Consider the following 20,050-nt stretch of genomic DNA (forward strand, 5'->3'; position numbering starts at 1 on the left):
TTTTTTTTTTTTTTCTTTTTTTATCCCAAAATTGACCAGGCTCCATAAATAATTTAAAAAAAATCCGACGAAGGAATCTCGTAACATGAACAAACCACCAACCAGCGGCTGATGGTTTTAATCTCTTCTCGCCTATAATAAGCATACGATGTCTACGCATGTGTGTGCCAATGACCTGCTGGAGGCATCGGTGTGTAAGATAACTACAAAGACGTATGAATGACCGTCCGACTACAAGGAAACAGTCTGTTGAGCTGATAAGAGACAAACACGCGTACACAAAATATCTGCCGGTTTTTCTGCTTTTTTTTTTTTTTCCCTTTTAAAAAGACTAACTGTACCCGGTATTTCTTTTCAGATCGCTCGGAACCATAAATAAGTTAACAATATAGCTTATCATAAATAAATTTCAGTCTGTAAAATTCACATATAAATAAACCTGCTCTCCACCTTTGCAGAGAAGTGGACCCACGTTACGTCGCGTTGCCATTTCGTCTTTCCCTTTTTGACCGAAAAAAAAAAAGAAAAAAAAAGAATTACAAAGCGTCCACGGTGTAAACACTACGACTTTCCCTTTGAGGCCTCCGGCGGACACGGAACGAGGAAAATGGAGAAGGACGGCGAGCGTGATTTGATGACGAGACCGAAGACGCGTCTCCGCGCCGTCTGTCTGCGGGGGGAGGGCAGCCCTTTTCATTGGAGGACACCGCGGACAGCTTCTTCCGGGTCCGGTCCCTGATTGATAAAAGTCTGTGACAGGCAGAAAGAAAAGGGCTATTGCTAGTGACGATCGGACTGATTGATTGGTTGATTGGTTGAATGGTCGATTGGTTGGTTGATTCGTATTGGAGGTGACGGCCGGGGCTCCCGGTTGCATGCTTGGTTTCTGGAGACGTGCGGACGTCCATGCAATCGAGCCAGAGGCAGAGCTGCCAGGGATTAGAGAGACGCCGGTCCGAGTCGTCCTTCCGGTTCAACCAAACCGTCTGAATCTGGATTTCTTTTTCTTTCTTTTTTTTTCCTTCTTCCTTTTTCTTCCCTCTCGCTTTGTCTCACTGTCCTTCTGAGAAGTGAAAGGCCGGAGGTGCCGGTTGGTGGCCGGAGTCCGTCGCCAGGGCCACCGGCGTGTCGCCGGGGGTGGTGAGAGGAGTGCTGCCGGGGTGCTGCGGGATGGCGTCGCCCTCCAGGAAGGTCTTCTCCTGGACTGGGAGGAGGAGGCCGAGGAGTGGGTGCTCTCGCTGGAACTGCTGCGGGTCTCCGTGCTGGTGCTCGTCTTCTTCATCTTCCTCCTCTTGGCTAGCGGCGCCTTGTCCACCGTCTGCAGACGGAAACCTTCCCGCTTGCATTTGTTAAATGCCTGGGACAAAACAAAAAAACAACAAACAAAAAACAAAAAGAGAAGCATTTGATGACGCATCGATCTCGTGGGGGAGATCTGGTGGGGGACAGAAAAACGGGGGACGCGGAAGCAACTTGGTTTCAGAGTCACTACCTTTCACCATCTTAACCGCGTCACTACTTTTTACTCACTCCACAAATTCTGTGCTCTCGAGCAGATTTGTAATCAATCAAAATAAAATGTTCGTGCAAAAAAAAACAAAAAAAACAACCTCAAAACAAATTAAAAACAGTTCTTTCGGACAACAGCTGCGACAATATTAATTTCAACTACTTATTTAATCAGCCGGTAATCTTCTTGATGAATTGATCGACAGTTCGGTTTATAAATGACAGAAAATAGTGGACAAAAAAATAAATAAAATAAAATAAAATAAAATAAAAAGCTGAATTATTCGACCAAAATGGCCAAAACACAAAAGGTTATTAATATTAATGTCACGCGAGAGAAAATCATCACGACTTTAAAGGCTGCGACTGTGAACGCGAATAATCCTTTCAGCTTTGGACAAAACGTCCCCTCGATACATTTCAAATAATGCGCATCCGTGGTGTGTTATCGGCAGCAGGTTGACAGTTTGAATAAAGTTTGAAGAACCACCCCCCACACCCCCCCCGGTTGGTTTCTTACGTTAAAGGTGGCTTTGACGTAAGTGTGGACGGAGGCGGTGGAGGAGCCGAGGATGTCCGGGGTCATGAGCGGGTTGGAGGACAGCTGGCTGTCGTCTTGCAACCAGGCGTTGTAGCGGAGGCCGCACATCTTGATCCTCTTGTTCGGGTCCACCGTCAGCAGCTCTGCGGGGACGAGGCACAGACGGATTGCATGGTTGGCGCTACAGAGACGCGGAGGAGGCGGCTTTCCTCTCCGGGTAGCTCCGCCCTCCTCGGAGTTGCTTCGCCGGTCAAAAGGTTTCCAGCGACAAACCAAATGTAAAAAACAAAAACAAAAAAAAAACAAAAAACTGCTGTGTCGGATATTCTGTCACTAAAACTGACTGAAGATTCATTTCGATACACAAAAACACAGCAGCTGCATTTAATCACTTTTTTTGGGGGGGGGGGTGTAAAAGTTTCCATAAAAGAGGCCGGTATTTTTCAGTTCTGCTGATTTTCATAATCACGATCAAACTTTCTTACTGTTTATGTGGGACTTTTTGTACATTTTGGTGCAGTTCAAAGTGCTTCGCAGGTGATTGACAGTTCCGGTAATAACACGGACACTTGTATACCAGAAGAACAACATCAATTTTGAGATTAAAAAGGAAAATAAGACAATTTAAGACCGATGCAGCTACAGAAACGTAGAACATAGATTAGCCAAACTCTGCAATAGCATATGTGAATATTCCCGTTACTTCTGAGCTCCAAATTTACAGACTGGACCTTTAACGGCAGCAAACCAACACGACGAACCTCCAAGACATTTCGGTCTTGTACCATTTCACCACTTTTAATGCCGTATTTTAGATTTTAGAGAGCTATTTTGATGACGTTTAGTAAATTCCGAATCTTTAAAAAGAGTTTAAATGAATTGTGTATACTGCGGAGAAGAAGAAAAAAAATAAATAAATAAATAAAAGATTCCCCATCTATCGCAGTTCAAAGTCACCGGATAAAACAACGGGGCGCCGGCTGCGTCCTCACCTCGTATCAGGTCCTTGGCCTGCTGGGACACGTTTCTCCAGGCCTCCCCTTCGAACGAGAAGTCTCCCTGTTTGATTTTCTTCATGATCTCCTCAGCGCTGGTGTGGGTCAGGCTCTTCTCCTGACACTGAAAAGGCACCTGGCCGGAGAGCATGGTGTACTGCAAACAGCAGGGAGGGGGGGGACAAAAAACACACACACACACACACACACACACACACACACACACACACACACACACACACACACACACACACACACACACACATCACGTCAGGTTTCATCATCTGCAATGCCGATGTAACGTCAACATGTTTCTTGGCACGGGAAGTGTTCCATGCTTGCGTTGATTAATACCACGCTGCCTCCGCAGAGAGGAGCGCGAGAGGAAAACAATGTTGCGCGTTTAACTGTTGCGTGTCGTTGACCCCGGTGGTGGACCCCGGCACCTGAAGAGGAGAGCGCTCTCCGAGCAGGAGACTCTCACCGTGGCCTGAATTAACGTCCACCCTCCTGTTTCCCATTTTAAACGACAGCGGTTGGGAACGGCCCCCTTTTCTTTTCTGTTTTTTTGGGCTGCGGAGGATCTGCCATGCTCTCTCTCTCTCTCTCTCTCTCTCTCTCTCTCTCTCTCTCTCTCTCTCTCGGGTCTCAGCTCACTTGGCTTCCAGGGCTTTGTGCACATAGCTTGTCAGTAGCCATTTCATCAAAGCTGCATGAGGGCCCACTACTATAGTATCCCCCCCCCTCCCCAGGGGGCGATGGTACAAAGCAGCACTTGCACTTACGCACACACACACACACACACACACACACACACACACACACACTGAATGGATGACTGGCCGATTACAGAAACCTCTCTCTATCAACTATCTGCTGCTCCGCTGTGTGTCTCCTTATCCTCCTTCTTTTAATTCTCCTCCTCTACGCAGCAGCAAAAAAAACAAAACAAAAAAACAAAAAAAAAGGGGGGGGTTTGAATGAAGATGACATTTCCGCTGCCAGGAAGCAGCATTTCATGCCAGCGCAGCTTTAACCAGGTCTCGGAGCCGGACTGGTTGTTCCTCATCCTGTGGCGAGCGTTAAAAGTGTGTCAACTCACCACAGGAAGCTCAAGGTTGTATCGCTGAACGACATGAATATCATGCAAAACAGATTTTAAGAGGAACACATGCATGCATGCATGCATACATACATACATACATACATACATACATGTGGGCATGCACACACACACACACGCACACACACGAGAGAAAAAGCCTCAACCGCAGTCGAAAATCAGTTAAAATAACGGCTGATTGCTTAATCAAAATGGCCTGTGGGAAATGCTAAATCCATAAACTGGAAAACACAAACAAATCAACAGTGTATGGAGCTTCTGATTAAACATTAATTCGTATTTTAGAGACACTTCAGTTAACAGCATTTTATAAAAGCAACTTTTAAGTGCAGCTCGGAGCTGTGGATTTTGAAAAGATTTGTATAAATTATAATTTTTCCATAATCAGGTCATTTTCCTGAGGCATTGTGGGAAGTGATAGTCTAAAGTGGACCTGTATTTTTTTTTTTTTTTTTTTTTTTTGAAAGACTGGTGCAGTCACAAAGAAGGATGCTCCTGAATAGGGCTAATCAATGAGCTGTTATGCATCTCTATCAGCAGAGCCGGCGAGATGCGTCGGTGTCGTCAAACGGAAAGTTTCTATTTGGTGCGGAGCTGAAATTCTGTCTCAGTATTTTGACACTTGACTCGACTCGACGGCTGCAGCCCCGAGGACACACCTGCATTTCTTATTGCTGGTACTTTTTGGAACACGCAAACTGATCCTGCTGACTATTTTAATTTACAAACACGTTCTGGGATTGAAACGATGAACCTCTGAATTTTCCATCCAACTGTATATTTAGATAAGCCGCGTCCAAATTATTGCCTTGAATTCAGTCCTTAAAGCAGCTTAAAGTGAACCAACTGAAGCCCAAATAAAACAAACCAAAAGGTAAGCAAATATTCAGGTTTTAGAAAGCTAAAAGGATCAAATGTTTTGGTATTTTTATTTGATATATGATTCATTATCGAAGCTATTTATCAGATTTGTCACCAAAATCCGACTCCTAACCCACAAACTTCCCCTCCAACGCCACTATAGGCCTGAATCACCTACATGGACAATAATGACCATATATGATGACATATCGCATAATCCACTCCACTTTATGAGATGTATAATCATTTTATTTATTTACATAAACACCTTGTTCAACTTATTTACAGCTTGTCGCTGCAAACAGAAGAACCAACAGTCTGTTTAAAGACCGAATCCTGTTTTCATTTCGTTTGTTGCATTATTGACCTTAAATGTCTCCCCAATACTGCATCCTGGTCCATTATATTTTGTTCTCCCGTTTGTTGACATAAATATGTGTGGAAATGGCAATTAACTATTTATTAATAGCAGCACTAGCTTGGATCACTTATAACCAAACGGGGTATTAAACAATAAAATAAGTTTTCTTTCCCGTTATCGTGTATTTATAAAATAAAAATATTTCAGATTTTTTTTTTTTAATACAGCATACTAGTGTTTCTTCCCTCTGACTGTTGAATTATGAATGATCTTCCATCGGTGCAGGCACCGGTGCCTCGTTTTAACCCGAGCGCGACTCATCCACTCACCAGAATGACCCCCAGACTCCACAGGTCGCAGGACTCGTCGTAGCCGTCGTATTTGAGTATCTCCGGCGCGGCGTAGTGCAGGGTGAAGCAGGGAGTCTTCAGGAGCTGATTGTCTGGCGGTTTGAGACGAGCGAAGCCAAAGTCTATGATTTTTATCTCGGAGTTCTCACTCTCGTCTGTGAAGAGCAGGTTCTACGAAGCAATTCGAGACACAGACGACAATCTTTTTTTTTTTCTTTTTTTCTGCTCGGCACAAAAAAAAAAACAACGGGCCTCCACTCGAGAGCCGGCAAAATTGCACATCGAGGCCGATCAGGCACTTCTGACCCGCGTTAGGGTCAAACAATTTTACTCTTGTTTTTGCGGAAGATTGCAAAGTCAGAACGGCAGCGCGACAGATCAGACGGAGTTCAGAAAAACACCGTGATTTCGAACACGGCGCGCGATCCGGTCGGTCGGTATTCATCGCAAACAACACGGACGGAGAAGAGTTTCTAAGCGGCGGCGGCAGACGACCAATACCTCCGGTTTAAGGTCCCGGTGCACCACTCCGACGTCGTGCATGTGACTGACGGCGGACACCAGCTTGCGCATGATGCGGCTGGCCTCGGTTTCACTGAAATGCTGCTTCTTGCGGATTCTCTCCAGCAGCTCTCCTCCGCCCAGCAGCTCCAGAACCAGGTATGTGTGGAGCTGCGCCAAAACACACACACACACACACAGAAAATGTTTGCATTTCTATCAATCCTCTGATACACCCATTCTCCACCTTTGACACGTTCAGTACAGTTGCAGCAAACACTCGTAAAAGTTGTGCAATTAAACAAATATTGAGCCCCCACCCCCGGAGTGTCATCAGTCTCGCCGTGACATGTTGACGTTGAAAACAGCGGAATATTTTTCTGCTGCATTATAAGTGTAGAAAAAAAAAACCAAAAAACAACAACAACAACAAAAAAAGAAGCAGACTCATCCTTGATCTTATGACAATGAGATCAAACCATAATGGCATTGAGGAAAAGTGAAGCGGGGGGGGTGGGGGGGGGGGCAAACAAAGTGGGAAGAGAATAATGTGTCTGGGCAGCCGGGTAGAGTTTCTCATTAGCGCTGGATCTGGGGAACAAAGGCGGGGGACTCGGCCGAGGCGAGACGAGGCAGCGCCGCTTTGATCTGGGTCACGGGCCTGCGAGGTACGGTAATAACCCCACCGAGCTCATCAGGGCTAAAGTGGTGCTTGTGGGCGTGAAGGACCGCGGCTAATGAACCTGTACGCAGTCACACACACACACACACACACACACAGTCTCTCTCTCACACACACACACACACACAGTCACACCTTCCCAATAACCGAGGTGAGCTACGTTCTAATTTCGGTTGAAGTGCGCGGCGCCCGATTTGCAACACAAGCGAATTCGGGGTTGTTTTTACATTCAGTGCCGCAAAAATGGGTGTTTGTACAGCTGCAGTTTAGAAGAAGGAAAAAAAAAAAAAAAATCTGCTGGGAAATATTGAGCACACAGAGAGATGTTCACAGGTACTATAGGTGGAAGAGATAAAGAAAGACCCGCAGGGCGACCGGCATCCCCATTAATCTGCCTTGTTCCAGTTCCAGGACTTAATAAGGCTGCCGTCCCCGCAGGCTCCGCACGCACACGCGCACGCGCACACGCACACGCACAACTTTACCTGATCGTGGTAAATTTCATGCAACTTGACGATGTTAGGGTGGCCGTCGCACAGCTTCAGGGCGGCTATTTCCCGCTGAGTCTGAGCCTCCATCCTGCAGCAAACACAAGCAGTCACATTATACAACACACACACACACACACACACACACACACACACACACACACACACGGGAAGGTGGGAAACTTCTCAGTTTCTGTTTCTGTGTCCTTTCGCAGGTTTTTCAACTGTTATTTTAGGGAGTTCTTTACTCAATTATCTGGCTTTGCATTACATTTTAGCAAATTAACAGAAGGTGTAATGTACCAAGATTTTCCTTAAGCCAACGCAGCCTTTAGAAAAGAAGACAGAGATTCCCCAGGCAGTAAATCTTTTGATTTCTGCAAGACATTTTCTTTTCTTTCTTTTTCAAAATGCAGCGAGTTGCGGAGGCTTGGCCCTTTCCTGTGCCAGGCAATTTCCACAATCTCAGCAGTTTAATTTGATTACCCAGAACACGCTGGAAAGATTCACCGTGTCACATATCCCACTACATGCATACACTTTTTGTAAATCTTATACTTCTGGGGGCATTTCCATAATTCCTTTTTTAAGCACAGTTTGGCTCCACATCCCCGATGAGTTTTAACAATAGGTGAACTGAGGGTCAGATCCAGTGACGCTCACCACGATGTTCAATCTTCAACAGAAACACAGCGGGGGTGGGGAGCGGGAGGAGGAGGAGGGGGGGGGGGGGGGGGGGGGGGGGGCTTAAAAATATGTAATCAGATCAAACTATGAAACTATTTTGCCTTCACTTGTTTACCATCACATTTCGGATTTCATAATCTCTCTTAGACTTTGTTTGGACACGGCTGACCACCCTCGCGATCATCCCGTCTGCTCGCGGTCCGGCGAAGCTCTAAACATGACGCGGAGCCAAGAGGTGTCCCGAGTTCACAAACACGCGAGCAGCCACCCACAGCTCGTACCTCTTGCTGACAATCTTCACCGCGTATTTCTGTCCAGTCTTCTTGTGTGTGCAGCGTCTGCAGATGGAGAAACTGCCCTCTCCCAGAGCGCTGTCCTTCAGGTCCATCTCGTAGCTCATGTAGAAAGGAGAGTCCTGCAGAGAGCAACGCAAACAAGCTGTCTGCTCAAAAACAACTTCAAACTGACCAACTTTAATGTCTTTAATTATGACTTCAATAATAAAACCTACATCCAACATTTCTTCTAAGCTCCCGTGTTCCTGCTGATAACGCACGCACCAAATTCCTTCGTTATTAATTGGAATATTTATGGCCGCTTTCATCTTTTTCTACAGAGAATACTAGTTCACGTCCCCGGTGCACTTTTTCCTTTACATCCCTCTTCCTCGCTATCCTTCCGCACGGAGACGCAAATCACGTCGTCCTTTACGTCCTCTCCGATTTAAAGTCGGCTCCGGAGGTCGCACATGTGCGCCGTTTCTCATTAAACGAGCAACCTCGTTTAAAACACCAAACCACCAAAGCCACAAACCTCACGGCCCACCTCGCTGCTCCTGTCCCACTTTTCACCCGAAGTAAAATACTGCTCTGTTGTTCCAGTTTTAGAATCATGAAGTGTGTCAACACACAGCGAGGAACCCGGTAAACTTCTCTCATTTTGTAATGTTGCATACAAAAGATGAAACGTGGAGGGGGAAAATGCACATTACAACCAAACGCTGAAATCAGATCTGAGTCCAAATACTGAAGATCACAAGAAGACAAGATTTTTTTTTTTTTAAAGGCAGTTAACTCGGTTCCTGTTTGCAACAGGAAATGTAATAAAAAATCTATAAATTACAGTGAGCTGAAGATTTATTGGAATACTGAGCACATCTGGAGCAAAATGCTGCCTGACCGCTCGGCTGAAACTTCCCTTTTCTAAAGTGTAAAAGCACTGAAGGTCATAAGTGGGCCCTGAATATGTTTACATGGAAGGTAAAATGCTGAATTTCTTTTTTTTTTTAATTGCCGCACTTTGTGGGTTAATAAAACAACAGACAAAAGGGCATTACGACGACTTATTACAATACCCATCATGAATATAACAAATCTCAATGCATTTAGAAAATGTTTTTTTTATATCATATCTACACATGCAGGCACCCAGGATGTTGATGCGAAAGCCTGAAACTCTACGAGTGTACAAAAAGCATTACGTCGCACACGCACGAGGACATTCATGACCAAACATCATTAAACAAACAGCCTCATGCCTGTAAACTGAATCTGAGTGCAGTAAAACCAGCAACAGTAGAAAGAGAAGTCGTGGCGGAATGTAGAGGAAGAGGAAGAAAGAAAGAAAGAAAAAAAAAAAAAAAACTCATCTGCCTGTGACGGCGGCCATTAGCTTAAGTGTGTTTGTGCTGGAGGGATCCAAGTCCATTCATCTTACCTTCATCATGGCGCTGCGGGCCACCGCGGCCGAGCCGGGCCTCTCGGAGCCGCCACACAGCTGGACGGAGTCGTCCATCACCACATTCCTCTTGAACAGGATGGAGGGGGCCATGAAAGAGTAGCCCTGTACGCAGACACACACACACACACACACGCACACACACACACACACACACACACACACACAGACACACGCGCGCGCACACACACAAGAGCTGGAGGTGTTTACTTTTTACTGGGACGGACCGGACTGACAGAAGAGAAGGAAACTTCCTTTTTCTGCAGTTGACAGCCTCGTTAAAAAAAAAAAAAAAAAAAAGAGGAAGATATTTACTGTAAAAATTGTCGCGCATTTTTCCTTCAAACCGACTTGTCAGCTTCACAATGCAGCCAATTCTGTTTATCTGTGAGTGACAGGCGCTGTCCAGCTGTTCCCATTGTTCAACCCGTCATTCTGGAGCGCCGCCTGCTTAATTCCAGCTGTGGGGAGCCCAGAGCTCCGAGCTGGCACCAACCTCTCCCTCTCTCTTTTTTCACCGACACACACACACACACACAGCTGTGTGGTATGTAGTGACAGCAATGGATGGACGGAAGGATGGATGTTTGAATGAATGAGATGCCCTAAATTGCCGGGCTTGAATATTTGATTGCTCTGCTGTGAAATTACATCTTGGCGCTCTTAATGCAATTTTAATTTTGTTTTGTGAGGCACCGCGGGGGAGCAAGTGCACGGTTTAAAACTGGGATTGCTGTCGTTATCTCAGAGATTGCTAGGCTTGCAAATTATAAAGAGACGCAAAATTTCAGACTATGTGAATGGCAGCTGAGAGCGAAAAAAAAGCCAAGATGAAGTTGGCAATCAAAGACCGAAGGCGTAACCGAGACAGACGTGGTGATGCTCTCAAAGTGTAACCTTTTATTCCATGAGAGAAGCCCGTTAATGGATCTATTGATCTACCGAGCTCAAGGATCCAGAAGGCAATCAGAGTTGAAATTTCATGCAATACATCAGACAGCCATCAGCTGGCATGGAGTCGCGGGCCATATTATGGTTCAAAGCTACATCAAAAATAGTCATTCACATCTGTTACTTCAATGAGAGCTGCATATGGCGGCAATTACTTCAATAAAAGGCCCTTTAGTCAATTTGAATACCAATGCACACAGACAGACTCATGTTGACTTACAGCAACCTTTTGAGGACATTCAAAACTTCACTTGATTACTTCAATTGCTGTGGAGTATGTCAAATATAGTCGCAGACAAAAAAAAAAAAAAGTGACGCGATTTTTTTTTTTTTCCTCCTTCCCTGTCCGTGTCAACATTTCACGCCGCCCTCGCGACCGGCGCCCAGACGAAACACGAGCACAAAAAAAAAAAAAAAAACGGATCGGGGTGTATAAATGCTGCCCTGTGCAGTGACCCGCGAGGAGCGCGGAGGAACGTTCCCGTCTGTTTTGTCTAACGTCTCCCTCCCCCTCTTCTCCCCCCTCCCCTTCCCCACCTGAAAGATGCGGTCACAGTTCTGGGGCAGGGCGGCGGGGGAGTAGGTCGGGTCCATCTCCGTGAACTCGTCGGCGAAGTTGCTGACGTCCAGCTCGTCGCGGATCACCGGCTTGAACGGCGCGGGCACCTTCTTAGCTGCCAGGTCCTCCCAGCTGATTTTCTAAAACAAAAACAGACCCAATTCCTGTTTAAAAAAAAAAATAGGTTGTACAAATAGTCACTTTTTTACTGAATGCCGCTCACTCAAAATGGCCCCCCCTATGTAGAGTAACATCACGCTGCCATTTAGTTTGTCTAAATATTGTGAAATAGTCAAGACGAGGCAAATGAGATCCACCTGGTAAAACGCGTGTTTCTTTACATTCTCCGCTCCATTAGGACCCGATCCTAATCTCTTCTTTGGATCTTTGATGAGGAGGCGCTGGATTAGGTCTTTGGCCAGCGGTCCCATGTCTTTGGGGAAAGGAGGATCCTTTTTGGAAATCCTCCTGCGATGTGCACAGACAGATATGGTCAGCGTTGCAGAGAGCGATTATACCTGAAAGCTGCGGCCGGCGATCAGGGAGAGAATCCATACTTGGCAATGTCCGTGTGCGAGTTCTCGTTTCCGTCCACGGTGAAGGGCGAGCCGCCGGTCAGAAGCTCGTACATCAACACGCCGAGGCTCCACCAGTCCACCGCCTGGAGGGCAGGGAAGCACCCACCCGTGAGTTTGGATTAACAGACTCAAAGAGAAGGAAAAACCAAAAAAACCTGACCGGAGAGCGCTCGCGTTCAGGAGCATGGAGAGGGGGGGGGGATGATGATCCTGCGCTGCTCTGATCTGATCTGATCAAACAGGCGACAGCATTAAAAAAAACGACATTTTACCTTGTTGTGTCCAGACTCTCCTCCCTCCACTATCTCTGGAGCCATGTACTCAATGGTGCCGCACACAGAGAAAGCCCTTTCAACCTGAAAAACATGGAAATGCATCAGTAGAAAACATCCTAGATGAGAAATACAACACAACATACAAAGGATCTTAGTTTTAGACTGCCTGGTTTTGCACTGAAAAACATCAAATCTGTTTTGTTTTTTTCCCCCCTCTACATCAAAATAGCTACGATGAAAGGACCAAAATCAAAAGTTAAAGTTCCGATTTTTAAGCATTATTTATGACATTTATCACGGATCAGATTTTATTGGCAGGCGCCTAGCAAAAATAAAAACCGTGAGTGACAAACAGGTTATTATTAAAATGTCGCTTAACACTATGAACCCGCTGCTATTTTCAGTTTAATTTCACTACCTTCACTTTTAAGATCATATCTTTGTCATTACAGAGGTTAACCATTCACGCTATATCTTATTTTTTTCATGACAGTCTCGGCTATCTAGATCTTTCATCATCCGATTTGATAATACTTCGAGATTTTTTATATTACCCTTTATATGGAGAAGAATAAATTGTCTTTTTACATGTATCTCACCATCAAATATTGGCAGTAGAGTATGTTTTTATAGTTGTGTAGAAGAGATCTGACAATATCTGAACCCATGTTTGTGGGACACTGCATGACTCAGCAGTTTGAAAAATATATGAGCTTAGTCCCAGACAGAAAATAAATGCCATGAATGAGTCCGGGGGGGCCAGGGGCCCAAACCAGGGCCTCGCAATCAGTGCATACGTCCGTGATGTGTGCTAATTACTCAGCTGTAGTGTTACCCCAGAAATACGTTTTTATTTCTATTTTAAATCATACAAACTGTGATGTAATGTGAGGCCTATGTTGGAGACAGTACAGAGGTCAGCTGTAATTTAAAAACCGGATTAGCTCAAAAAAATAAAATATATCTTTGTCGTAAAGAGAATCGACGGGTATCGTCAGAACGGGTGAGTTCTGCTGTTCATTTTTATATTTTCGGTACATTGTGAAGCGACGTAACACATAACATCTCCTTTATTTATTTTAGCCGTCTCCTTCAACCCAGTAATATGGGCTCGGATTAAATCGCTGATTTGTAAAATGATGTTCTGACTTTAGCAGAAAAAAAGTGTGTTCAGACTGCAGTAAAAACATGGAATGCAAAATGTGTTTTTTGAGGGCCTTTAAAAGAAAAAGAAAAACGTCTTTTTTAGAGCAGACATGAATTTGAAAATAGGCTTCCATCGGCTTCCAGGGAAATTTCAGGATTAAGAGGTTTAAACACAAGCTGCACCTGATCAAACTCTTTACTGAGGCCAAAGTCTGTGAGAACTATATGACCGCTTGAATCCAGCAGAATATTCTCAAGTTTCAGGTCCCGATAGACGATCCCAAGCTGCAACAAGAAAATTAAACACAGTTTGAATCATGTGAGCAGCAACACAGCTGACATCTGAACACAGATTAAGACTTGATTGTGCTGAACCTGACGGGGTTATGTTACCTTGTGCAGATGCTCTAGTGCCAACACTATCTCTCCACTGTACAGGGCGACTTCTTGCTCCTTGAACCGCACCCTCTGTACCAAGTGTGTGAAGAGCTCGCCGCCGTTTACATAATCTGCAGCGGAAGATAAATCACGTGTTTCTCATTTCTGTTCACACTAATTCATTCAGTATAGACGTAGAGATCTGCAAAAATCGAAATATCCTGACCGAGAATGAGGTGCAGCTTGGTGTCCGTCTGGAAGGCGTAGTGAAGTGTGACGAGGAACGGGGACTGGCGGATGTGCTCCAGGACTTGCCGCTCCGTCCGTGTGTGTTCGGCAGTCTTTGCCTTCTGTACAATAGTGGCCTTCTTCAGGACCTTCATGGCGTACAGCTTCCCCGCGTCGTGGCCGCTCACTTTCCTCACCAGGAACACCTTGCCGTACGCTGGCGGCGAAAAGGAAAACAAAGACGGAGGGTTTGGAGGGTGGGGTGTGTGAGGTGGGGGAGGGGGGGGGTAGACTAGACTGGCATGACCCGCTCGTCGTTCCCAAAGAGACACAATATCGGATGTCGGAGCGGCACGAACACTATCTCCTGAATGTTACACAGAGAGAGAGAGAGAGAGAGAGAGAGAGAGAGAGAGAGAGAGAGAGATAGATGACAGTTAACAGTTTACTCACCTCCGGTGCCCAGCACCTTTAACAGCTCAAAGTTTTCAATGCCCACCCGCTCTACGTGGCCCGTCAGGTTGGCTGCAGGCAGAGTGGAGATGAAGACATATTCTTTATTAAGCAGTTCGCATAACGGGACAAAGTTGAATAACAACACACACACAGACACTCTAACGAAAGGAAACAACAAAGGTCAGTCCCTCTGAAAATGTGAAAGTCAATTTTGTTCCGTGATGTGTACAACAAGGTTGTATTGACAGACGACACTTGTATGTTACAAGTGACTGAGGTTTACTGGGACCCGGACAATGTGTGTTTATGTCCAACACAAGGACTGCGGGGTTTGCAGATGCATCAGAAATCTCCCACCTGCCCCGACTGGTGATCAATTAGACAACTCAAAATTAGCATTGAAATAACAGCTCAAATATTATGTACTTAAACCAGGAAACGAAAGATCGGAAAAATGAAGGGACTGATTCCTTAAAACGAAGACCCCATATTCTCCAGTTCTCTGTACTGTAGCTGTTCCTGCTCCCGAATTTTAAAGCTGAAAAGATGCTTCGTTAACCAACATGCTGGCAAGCAGACATTTCAGTGATAAAATAACCCACTTTGAGATCAAATCAGTGAAGACATCCTCACCGTCTGTGCACAGCTATCAGGAGGCCCATGTACAATGCTGCATACGTTCTCTTATATAACAGGTGGTCGTGTTTTAAGTGATGCATTCTTGTACTTTGATGAAAAGAGACTCTCAGCAACGCATCTTTGAGACAACGGAAACCCCACGAAGTCGTACTCCAAAGCGAAAAGGCTGGTGAAGTTGGCTTTAAAGTGGCAGATCAAAACGAGTCACTGCAAAGAGAGCAGCGGAGTTGTAGCACTGACAAGGTGAATTTGTTTCATAAAAGCAGCAAACATGTGCAAATAGTACAGAGAACACGTGCATAATCAGCGAACAGACGTACTCTTCTTAACTTTCTCCCAAATATGCAACAGTAAATAATCCTCCGTGCAACTCCAAACAAGCTCGCCAGATTAACCAGTAAAAGGTCATTATCCTCCATCAGGGATCTTCCCCCGTGTCTTTCTAAATCACGGAGTCCCAGTGCAGCTGACTGAGCAGAGCACGCTCTTAGACGTGCACCTCCATTGTGGTGAACACATTCCTTCTGTCTGACACTCTGAAAATAGGCTACCGAGCGATTAAAGCGGCGGATTTTTTTTATCTTTTCCACTGCTTCCCCCTGATACACGCACGACAAGAAATGCTGCAAGTCTTTTTGGCAATTTGAGCGCACGTAAACACACTGCATCGCCTCGAAACAACAACGCTCTCCTTTAAATCCGAGGTCAGAGATTCAGGTTGCGTAACACCCTCGTCAAGCTCACCATGCCAAGGCCAAGTTTGATTTTGGTGTTTATTAATAGACTGACAGAGGTGCCCGACCAGACGATGCCTCGCTGCCGGACGAGGGCAGCCTCTTCGCCCTGCAGAAGGGAAATGTCGACGTTCCTTTAAAAAGTTTTCCTTTGATGGTCTATTTAGATGGTTTTTCTGAGAGATCCAACTTAAATACCCAACATCGAACAGTTTCAACACACCACTGTCCATTAAGGAAGTGCATATTCTCGTGCTTTTCGCTTAGGTGCAGCAGACGAGTGCGTTTTCACTGAACCAGGCCACGTTAGCTTTACTACGAGCTTTGCTTTACCAGTGTTTGGAGATTATGATTACCGTCATGTGTGAAAATTGCGTGAAAATGTATAGTTTTCAGTCAAAGAACTTTCCACCATTAACAAAACACCTCCACCCTTCAGAAACCGGAAAAACCTCTGTACACCGTCTGTGCATTGTGTAAAGAATCAATACCATCATGACTAAGATTCCTCCTTTTATGAAAATAGATTTTTTTTTGTGGACATTTCAGCATTTACAAATCCACGATCTCTGGCAGGAAGATTAAGCCAGGATGATGTGTTTTAACATGAACAATTTCCTGGATGAGATTAGTTATCTCCAAAGACAAAAATAAAAAATAAAAAAAAGTCTGGCCTAAACTTTAATAGGCTTAGTAGGTTAAGACTGTTATTTAAGTATAGTGTTTTCACTGGGTTCAAATGCCACAGCAGGGTAGAGTTGAGTTGATACAGCAGTTAAATCTCCGTGTGAGATTCAGAATAAAATTTTTTTTTAAAAACACACACAAAAAAACGAGTGTGACAACTGGACAGACTGCATATTTAGGGCAGGGCAGTAAATCGGGGAGCAGCACAGTCATGTTGCAGCCTGAACAGCAGCAGGTCTGTGTCAACTACAACTTCGTTCAGCAGCCCTCTGCGCTGAAAATCTCTCCCGCTCCACGCAAACACCATCACCGAGCTCTCAATCGTAAACGATGTTTCCCGTTTTAAGTCATGCCTCGACACTAATCCACCCCGCAACTGTCGTTCAGTGAAAAAGACGACAGCACGGCTTCACCTGCAGGATCGTGTGCAGGTTAACCAGGCTAACGCAGACCAAGATCCTTTTTTTTTTTTTTCTTTTTTTTTTTTGATCGCCCTCGTAACACCGACCGAAGGTGCCTTGAGATCCAGCTGATGCAAAAAAAAAAAAAAAAAAAAAAAACTCTGTATTAACACGGAGGAATGAAAGCAGGCTGAATATTACGTTTGACTTGACATCACTGCAGCTGCGTTTGCTCAGAGAAGTTAGCCGTGACCGCTAACAAATCCAGGCAACAGCAAAAGGGGGGGGGGGGGAGGTGGGGGAGGTAGGGGGGGGGGAGAAAACGAGTACATGAACTCCAAGTTAAGACGCCGACGGAGACATAAACTTAAGTCAAATCTCATTCGATGGTTTAATTAAACCGAATTACACGTCAACAACTCGCTTTAGCTAATGTTATTACCCCGGGTGATAAGTAACACGTTAGCAGTGTTAGCTCACGTTAGTAAACATGGTGAGGTAACATTAGTTGACAAGGGGGACGTTAAAATACCGACAGCCGAAGAGCACCTCTGCCATTTTAAAACTTAAATAACGTTAATATCAGCGATCACCGAAACGACCGATGACAGTTGACAGACGCCTCGTCCAAAGCTAGCAGCTAACGTTCCCCCCCCCCCCCCCCCCCCACACACACACACACCCCAGGTCAGAGGACACGTGTCTCCTGAAGATTAACACCGAATAAAGCGTCAAACGCGTGAAGTTTCACCGGCTCACTTACCGTTTTTCAGTTCGTGCTTCACAGTGAACAGGTCACCTTCTCTGGAAGATCCCTCCATCGGGGATGGCATGTCGTGTCCTTGTTGTGTTCAAAGATGCTCCTCCAGACGCGGTTAGCTTCGCCTCCCGAGCTGTATTAAAGGTGCAGACGCCAATATATTAACGTCCAGAGGGGGTAAAAGCGCCTGCGGGTGAGGCGCCAAACCTGACAGATATAAACAGAAATGTGGTAAGTAAACCTGGCAAGCCCAGAGGAAACACTTGCTTCTTCCAGCACACCACCGCGACCACTACCTTCGCAACCAGCCAGTCCCTCTTCACGGATTGGGGTTGCTATGTGGAAATCTGACCTCTGATTGGTTCGTTTCGTGGCAGCGACACGTAATCCCGCCTCTTTTTTTTTTCCTTTTTTTTTTTCTTTTTCTTTTTTTTTTTTTTTTTTAGAAAACTGGTGCTGCCTTCCCATGTCCCTAGTACACTCTTATGTCAAAGGTCAGAATGTAAAAAATGTAGGTCCAAGAAACTGCACATAAAAAGACACTGGAAGCTCACAATAGATCAGTAAATATGACACAATTTCCCTCTGGGGGATTTGATTTCTTTGCGATGAAAGCTGAATAATGGTATTTCAACTAGTCTTAAAACACTGATTGAAAGTCGGTTGTTCAAGTAAGATTTAAGTACAATTTTGTGGAACTTGTGCTTTACAATCAAGGAGTCCATTTTTTATTTTAATTTAGAAATCATCATACTTCAACCCTACTGATTATCACTAAGGTATACAGTAGTCACCAGGTAAAATTTCACAAACATAAATATTTTATCGTCAAACAGAACATGATGTATATCAGGCTTTACTATGATAAAGCCCTTACATAATCCTTGCTACTTTTACTTTAGGACCTTGATACTTCATTACCTCATTACTACTACCCGAAATACACGTCTAAATACAAAATGCAGTGGCTTTTATAAAATGCTTTTCATACTCTGAAATCACCGGAGATCCTTTTGCTTGGCCACAGCGAAAGTGGTGTAAAAGAAAGTCATTGAGCAATAAAGATGGCATATCAGGAAAGTGATCAGTTCCTGTTTGTTGAGTCAAAAACAGTTCCTCAGTACCGCAAACTGCCTTCTCCAAAATTCTAACACATCTGTCTACAATTGATTAGACAAAAACTGAACATTGTGAACTTCATGAAGGGAGAATTTAGCGCAGGGCTGTTAAACTATGTTAGCTTTACCTTGATGTGTCCAGTGGTGAAGGGGATATTGAGATCCTCAGAGTACCAATACATTAATTATTAATGTATATTATGCATAGTTGACTTTTTAGTTTATTTCTTGATTCATTTCTTTTCATATTTAAAGACACTGCAGTGACAGTTTCATCACCATTATGGACAATCATGAGCATACACTGACCTCTAGCGCTCACGGTGCGTAACTACATTCATTTCGCTTTTATTTGGAATTATTTATCCAGAAATATTGCGTAAAGCAAATTTCTTTCTGGCATGACGCTAATCCAGAAGCAGTTGCAGGTTGTCACCAACAGGGGGCGTAAACATTCATATTTTGGATTATGATGTGACGCCCACTTAAAGTTCCTAAACTCTAACGCTGCATTTGCGTGGTTAATGGATGTTTTTCCATTTAAACTTTACTAACACGACTCCAAAAATGATCTGACAAAGTGGAGAAGCTATCTAGCGCTCTTACAGCTTAGTTCACACCGTACAGTCTTTGGTTGAAGGTCTGTAATTAGCTTGTTAGGGACGTGTTTTCCATTTCAGCGTTTATTATACAACGAAACGAAAATAATTACAGTTATGATGGACCTGGCTAGCACAAATGTTAAACCCTTCAATCACATAACCCTTAATTATGCAGCAGTTTTTATACAGACTTCTATATAGCTGAAATACGCAGTTGTTGCTATAAAAAGAAGGAGGTGTAGATACAACCTTAACCAGTACATATATTCAAATAAAAAGGCAAAGAGGAAACAAGAAATATGAGGGGGGGGGGGGACGATTTTTAAAAAACAATCCGTCTCGCTCCTGTTAATAAATGCTTTGGTTGCAAAGCAATACTTTCCTCAGAAATGGTGCTGTTCCATCACTGGATGCGTCTGATCAACTGTCCTTTCCAGGAAAATGTTGATATAATGTAGTTGCGCTCATTGTACACGGGGTGTCGCTATTGTGCTGTGATCAACGCTACTCCTACTACTGGAATAGTCAATATTCATTATTATATTTAATAAATCCGTACATAGTAATTTAAATTCAAGGGGGTCGAAGCCAAAATTTGTCTCCGACAACGGAACATAAATATGCAGCCTTCGTGTTACATAAATGAAAACATAAATATTTAAGGGCCATGGAAGTACTGGTTGCAGAGATGTGCATATCTGTT

At 44.5% G+C, this 20,050-nt stretch overlaps 1 protein-coding gene across 1 annotated transcript; it reads right to left on the reverse strand.

The window, feature by feature from the left end:
- Positions 1-294: 294 nt before the first annotated feature.
- On the reverse strand, positions 295-17,910 carry rps6ka5 (ribosomal protein S6 kinase, polypeptide 5). Its single transcript, XM_069152734.1, is given in 18 exon segments — positions 295-1,204; positions 1,207-1,357; positions 2,030-2,193; positions 3,043-3,202; positions 5,720-5,911; positions 6,242-6,412; positions 7,409-7,502; positions 8,380-8,513; positions 9,815-9,940; positions 11,324-11,485; positions 11,663-11,813; positions 11,903-12,006; positions 12,196-12,279; positions 13,528-13,629; positions 13,738-13,853; positions 13,949-14,167; positions 14,404-14,475; positions 17,631-17,910. Coding segments are annotated over 18 exon segments (2,424 nt in total). The 5' UTR covers positions 17,701-17,910; the 3' UTR covers positions 295-1,052.
- Between the last annotated feature and the right edge of the window lie 2,140 nt (positions 17,911-20,050).

This window comes from Embiotoca jacksoni, unplaced genomic scaffold, assembly GCF_022577435.1.
Source record: "Embiotoca jacksoni isolate LCO1_2020_lvr unplaced genomic scaffold, fEmbJac1.0.p SCAF_18, whole genome shotgun sequence".
Taxonomy (NCBI): Eukaryota; Metazoa; Chordata; class Actinopteri; family Embiotocidae; genus Embiotoca; species Embiotoca jacksoni.